This window comes from Salvia miltiorrhiza, chromosome 7 (genome assembly GCF_028751815.1).
Source record: "Salvia miltiorrhiza cultivar Shanhuang (shh) chromosome 7, IMPLAD_Smil_shh, whole genome shotgun sequence".
In the NCBI taxonomy this organism is placed as follows: Eukaryota; Viridiplantae; Streptophyta; class Magnoliopsida; order Lamiales; family Lamiaceae; genus Salvia; species Salvia miltiorrhiza.
The window spans coordinates 36,024,705-36,031,682 of NC_080393.1; the positions used below are offsets into that span (position 1 = coordinate 36,024,705).

At 35.6% G+C, this 6,978-nt stretch overlaps 1 protein-coding gene across 1 annotated transcript; it reads left to right on the top strand.

The window, feature by feature from the left end:
* The first annotated feature begins 922 nt into the window (after positions 1-922).
* On the top strand, positions 923-5,596 carry LOC130996217 (NADH dehydrogenase [ubiquinone] 1 beta subcomplex subunit 7). Its single transcript, XM_057921730.1, has 2 exons — positions 923-1,412; positions 5,374-5,596. The coding sequence occupies exon 1, from the start codon at positions 1,075-1,077 to the stop codon at positions 1,375-1,377; it is 303 nt and encodes a 100-aa protein (XP_057777713.1). The 5' UTR covers positions 923-1,074; the 3' UTR covers positions 1,378-1,412; positions 5,374-5,596.
* Positions 5,597-6,978: the final 1,382 nt, after the last annotated feature.

Consider the following 6,978-nt stretch of genomic DNA (forward strand, 5'->3'; position numbering starts at 1 on the left):
CTCGATTTTTCGGGGCCCTGTGCGGTCGCCCACCCCGCACACCCTCAAAACCGCCCCTGTGTGACGTAGTGGAATAAAAATTACAAATTGACATCTACACGAATTTACGAAAAAAAAAATACTTATTAATGCCTAAATACATTAATTTTGGGGATGGTTTGGTTTTGCACTTAAATTTTGGGAGTAAAAAAATACATGAACTTTAATAATATAACAATTTTATCACAAATTTAATTTCTAGACATTCGAACTCTATAAAATCCTATGATTTTCAAGCTTAGAGATGTGATGTCATTTAGAGATGTCCTATACAATTTAGTCATTTTTTAAAACGTCCGATGAGTACATGTCGATATTTCGACTTGCCACATCAACTTTAATTTAAGCAACAAATGAGTTTATGTACTCCTTCCATCCCACAAATCTTGAATCACTTTTCTTTTTCGATCGTCCCACGAATCTTGAGTCATTTCTTTATTCACTTTTCCACCTATCACACTTAACACACTAACTATTTTGTTAATTCTCCTGTTGAAAAGAATTGATTTAAAGATTCGCCAGATTGAGAGAGTATTTTTTAGATGCTAATAAACAAAAAAAAGAAAAGAAAAAAAGTTTACTTCTACGAGTATTTTTTAGATGCTACTCCCTCCGTCCGCCAAGATTATGTAAAAATTACTATATTTGGCGTCCGCCAAGATTATGTCACTTTCCTTTTATGGCAATGGTCCCACCATCCTCTTTAATATTTTATCCTTACTAACACTCTTTATTTACAAAAAACCCACTAAAAATTCAATCTCAATCACACATCTCATAAAGTGGTGGGACCCTTTCTCCACTACATCAAAATCATCACCAATTTTATTAAATCTCGTGCCCAAGCAATTTTACATAATTTTGGCGGACGGAGGGAGTAATAAACAAAAAAAAAGAAAAGAAAAAAAGTTTACTTCTACTTTCCCAAAAGCATCAGCAACCCTAACACACGAGATCAAAATCGAAAATTTCCCAGAAATCAAACGAAACCCATTCCCCAAATCTACAAATTCAATTCACCATCTGATTCCTTCAATGGAGGCCCCGGGCTCATCGAAGAAGATGATAGCGACGCAGGAGGAGATGGTGGAGGCGAAAGTGCCGCTGGCTTACAGAGACCAGTGCGCCCATCTGCTCATCCCCCTCAACAAATGCCGGCAGGCGGAGCTCTACCTGCCGTGGAAGTGCGGGTCGGAACGACACTCCTACGAGAAGTGTGAGTACGAGCTCGTCATGGAACGGATGCTCCAGATGCAGAAGATCCGCGAGCGCGAGGCCCAGTTGAAGGTGGGATCGTCGCAGCCCATTCCGCTCATCCCTAAAACCGCTAATGCTTGATTCGACATTTTGACGATGATGAATAATCTTTCAAGGTCAGTTTTCTCGCGCTATGTTGTTTGAGAGTGGTGTGTTTTCTTTTCTGTTTTGCCAAATTTTGCGCTCTCTCGGTAGAATTATTGAAATGGCGATCGGTGTGCATTTGAATTTCTGAATGCTGGTTATGGCCAATGATCTTAGCACGTTACTTGTCTGTTCCTTCTCTTGAGCCAAGATTAATGTTGTGATTTTCTATGGTTTCTTCATTTGAATTATGATTCTGTTTAGATCTTGTATTTGAAGATTATCGAACCTATCCTATATGGATTAGTATAATATATCAATGTATGTTCCCATGTACAATGCTTTCCGTGAATTTTCTTTTCAAGTTTAACCTGAAAGAGTTTGTTAAAAATAATGTGGAATGTGGAATGATTGTTCACCTTCATAACGGGCATATATAAATAGAAGTTCATTAATTTATTTAGATTGATGTATGGTAAAAATGTGTGAACATTGCATATCTGTTAAATTTTGTCTATTTTAGCATTCCCACTTATAGTTAATTAATTTATTTTTGCATCTGTATTCACCCAAATTTTATGTTAATGTGTTTAAAGAAAATTGGGGAAACATGAACTTTGGTTTCTTACATTCTAATAAGCTAATTGTATGCTAATTATTTAGTCCAAATTTGAAATAAATCTGGCTATGCTGTTAGTTAGTACACATAACATGAAAATAAAATAGGAGTAACATGCATTCTGTTGTTTCAATTGTCTTGCTAAGCTGTCTGAGAAGTATCTCGGAGGAGTGTCCTCAGGTTAGGTTAGTTTGATCTCTAGACGATCCCTGACCCTGGCTAAATAAGTGAAATGGTTTGAAGCGTATAGCGAAAAAGGATAATTTAGGAGCTCAGAAGAGGTGATGCAATTTGATTTATGAAAGAGGATTGCATTGTATGCCAAGATTGTGGTCTTATTTAATTAATAGATTTGATTGTGAAAAAGAGGAATGATAAAATATGTAGAAGGGGGTAATTTTAAAGGGGAAGGGAGACTAATCAAGAGCTCACATCTTGGTAAACATTACATCATTCGAGTACAAGTTTCTTTGACTTAAAATCTATACACAGAACGTCACTTCAAGTTGTTATATATGTTTTACCATAGACAAAACCAAAAGTGTATCTTCTTATGTCATCTAATATATAAGTATTCATGTCACAAGCATGATGACCAATTGTGACAATGTAGCTTGTAGAATCCACTTGAAAAATACATTTTCATGTGTTGTTCTGGTCGGAACTTGTATTTGATGGCTCTCTATTAATGTGCTTTGCTAAAATCTTGCCCCAGTTTTGTATTAAACTTTTGTACTGTTTTGCCCGCCTCTATTTCTGTATGAACAGATATGTCCTCTTTTTTAGGTTTCATGGACGACTTTTCATTAGTAAAGGCCGATTGAGATACTAGAGCACACTAGAAAGAAAGTTTGTAGTGCATTTCTGTGATAATTAATGTATCTTACTATTATTCTTCAAATTGAGCTGTCAGTGCCTAGGTTAATGCTATGTGCATCTCTATCAGTTTTGGAGGAGTACACTGTCGGGTGTATAAAGCAAGAAAGGGACTTTTTTGCAAGAAAATTTTTAATCGAAAAAGTGAGTGATGAGTATCTCTGGTCTTATTGCAAATTTCTATGTTCTGATAAAGTTTATTATTAGCTGTAGTATCTTTTATTTCTTTAATATATTTAGTTATTTAGGGTTAGAATAAATGGATTAGGCTTTTGTGTGGCCTCCAAGTTATTTACTTAGGCTTCCAAGTTTTTAGGTCTTTAAATAGGGTGAGCTAGGGTTCATTCATTCAGGATATTACTTTGTTTTAGGAGCAGCTTCTGCTGTAGGGCCTTGTTTGAGGATTGGCCTTGTTTTGAGGAGGGTTTCTTATTGTTTTTATTTATTTATTTATTTATTCAATCGATTTCTTTTCTATTCATTATTCTTCATTTATCACAATCCCTTCACTCTATCATGTTCTAGCTCGTTTTTCACATAGGTTTTATGTGGACCGTTAGCAAACTGCAGATTAGAGTTTATCGCCATTAGGATAAAGGGGATTGAATTAGTTCTTTAGTTGAATTAGGACTTAGTGTGGATCAGGGCCTTCTAGGAACCCTACATTTGTTATATTTCCTTTCGGTATTTAAGTTTAGTTGTTGAATCGTTCCAAACATGGAACTAGTTTAGTATCAAGTCGGCTTTTGCCTGGTATCTTAAGGGCATGTTTAGACTTGTTAGGATAAGTCAAGATAGATAAAACTTAACATATGTATCGTAGATAAGGGGAGATTGGTATCATGTATTTGTGTTTTGTTGTTCAGATATAAAATACAAATATCATGAATTAGTTGTTTGGAATGAAAGATTAAAATCTAGATTAAGTAAACAATTTACAATTTTAACCTTAAGTAAATAATCTAAATAAATAAGAAAAAAAAGGTCAACCAATTTTTTGCTCGCTGGACACCCCCAACCCAGTTTCTTAACAATTTTAACCTTACAATTTCTTCCATGGACTGAAACCCCCTCCCCACCCATTTCTTTTACTCACTGGACGACCCCCCAACCCAACAATTCTTTCTTCAATCGTTGAAAGCCAATTTTTTTACTGCAATTCTTCAATCCCCAATGCTCTGGTTTTTCTGTCTCATTGGAACCCCTCATTGAAAGCCCTCATTGGAACCCCTCATTGAAAGCCCAATTCTTTCTCCACTGAACCTCCACGAAAACAAAATAAAAATGATTCACCCCCAAACCCAAACCTCCAGCAACACCACCGACCCCGAAGAAGCCTTCCCCCACCGAAAAATTCCATCTTATAACTCTTCCCCACTGCCCAACACCCGAAACACCCAAACCCTGAAAACCTCCATCTTCTCTCTTCTCCGCAGCCCCCAACACAGAAGAAATTATAGAAACAGAAATATTCCATCCTCAAGAAATTCCATCAATTACAAAAAGAGAAATTATACAAAGAGACAAAAAGTACATCTACAAATAATGACACAGGCAGAGAAAGGCTGACGGAGGAGAGGGGTAGTATTGGCTGAGGAAGATTTAAACTTGGTCACTGTTCAAGCCCCGATATGAATCGGAGGCTCAGCGGCCGGTATGTTTACATAAAGTCAACAATGTTTTTTGCACGGGCCAGTTTCCTATCTCGGGCCTTTCGTGATAGTAAATCGAGGATACCAAACAACCAATTAGCTCAGATACCTTTCCTATCTTGGGCTAATCGGGGCTACCAAATGGGGCCTTAGTATTTTAAATAATGTTCATTTATCCAGTGTCTGTTCGCCTTGATCATCCCTCGATTCTACCACTGTGAGTTGATAACTCTGCTGCTGCCTTTTCTTCTCAAAAGATAAAAGAGTTGTAAGATCTATCTCAGCCAATAGCACCAGGCCCCCAGTCAAAACTCATTTCCTGTGAAATGCATCTATTGTGTGACTTGTGTCCAATTTTTATTCATCACTGCCATCTACCTATCTGAAAACACTCTTTAGTTCAGGTAATTTATTGGACCAATAGGTAGGGCTGGCAATTTATGTAACAGCGTCGTGTTTTGTCTATCGATACAATAAGCTCCGACATGATAATCATATTCCCCTATACTAACACATACTTTTTTTTGTGTGTGTTAACACGTAACACATGATAATCTTCAATTATTAAGAATTGTCAAACAACCCTATTCAGAGAAGTCTGAGATTTTTACATGCCCTTATTTACAATATAAGAAGCTTGTTTGGAGTTGAAGCTTGTCATGTAGTCGTGTTGGCAAGAATGCTTGCTTACTTCCGTTTTTATTATCTTCTTTCCACATATTAGACCAATGAACGCGCATGTTTTCACATATTTGCATATTACTTCTGAACTAAAAATTTGCGAACATAGCATTAAATTTCTCCATAGTTGCACATGGTCATGAACTCTTAGTACATTTCACGCAGGAAGAAGCTGGAAGTATTTACAATGGCAGAATGTGGTATGAGAACTCTTCCATGTTAATGCTTTGGTTTCCTCATGGTACACCAGTTTGTAATAAATTTCGCACATGATTGTGTTTCAATTTTACTTACTACTTTCCAGTGTTTTACCAAAATATCCATGAAACCAGTGTTTTACTTCTAACTGTTGCAGTTTCATATACAAGCAACCAATTTTTCTTCCCCATTGCGAAGGTTTTAAAGGATTTGTTTGCTTATTTTGTTACTCTTATGGTTTTCTTTTTCATTTATACAGATTAATATTCTGGTGAGATACAAATAAAACTAAAAGCTACTATATAAGTAGGAAGATTGACTTTCTTAAATCATGCACAAAACAAAAGTACGCGGAATTGTGGAAACTTAAGCTACAAATATATTATCCAACAAAGATTGCGGGCTTGCTTTCGACCCCATCAGAGATGAAGCCCAAAATAATGAAACCTAACCATCACCAAAACATATTTTCTACTACAATTTTTTTTAATCATCCTGGACCGCCATCAGATGAGTCCACCACATTTTTTACGTGCACCTCACTCTGCCCTTAAATTCTATCGCCCCTAAATTTTTTAGATTGTCTTCTCCTTGATTATAAGTTTATCATTAAAAAAATAAGAGAAAAGAAAATATGAATTTTTTTTATCACTTCGATGATCCCCGCTCTTTTTATCTCATATTCTCTTTTTAGTGAAAAAAATATATGAAAACATTATGAAGATAGAGAAAAGTAAGAGAGAGCATGAGAAGATAGAGAGATGAGTTAAATTATACTCCATCTGTCTCACTAATAGCGGTTCGTTACTGTTCGGCACGGATTATTAAAAAAATGAGTTATTAAAGGAAAAAAGTGATAGGAAGTGGTGGAGTCCCACAACTTTTTGTGAAAGAAAGTTATTTTTTTTTGGACTGAGCCATTATTAGTGACACAGACGAAAAAAGAAATTGAGCTATTATTAATGGGCCGGAGAAAGTATATATTTTGAGTGCAAAATCGAAAGATCATAAAAATATATAATATGAGAAAATATTATCACACCTATAACTTGTGAATCGTGATAATATTATCTTGAATTTGAATGAAAAGGTAGGAAAACAAGTTGCTCGGAAAAAATTTCCTTTCTGCTCAAGAAAAATTTTCCAACTAAGAGAACATGTGAAAAGAATGAAAAAATAGGAGAAAATATATGTATTTTACCCTTTTCCATCAAATAGAATGCACCCTTAGCCTAATCCTGCCCAAAATCAGGCCGGTCTGAGCTTGTTTTCGGCGCTCTACCTTGCACCTTGCACGAGAGTAGGGCGGTGGCTGTACCCCCAATTTTTTATTTTTATTTTTTTTAATAGTATTATGTATATTATGTATTAAAATATTTTATAATAAGTGTTCTGCACCCTAAAAAAGCTAGCTGCATTTCCCTTTGCTTCAGGCCTCAGTCCTTGCTTTTGGGTTTTGATCTTTTTTTTTTTCCTCGAATCAATTCAATTTTAAAAAATTGCATGTATTACGTGTTTAATTATTTAAAAGAAAAACTAAAAACATAAACAGATTTGAGAGGTTAAGGAAAA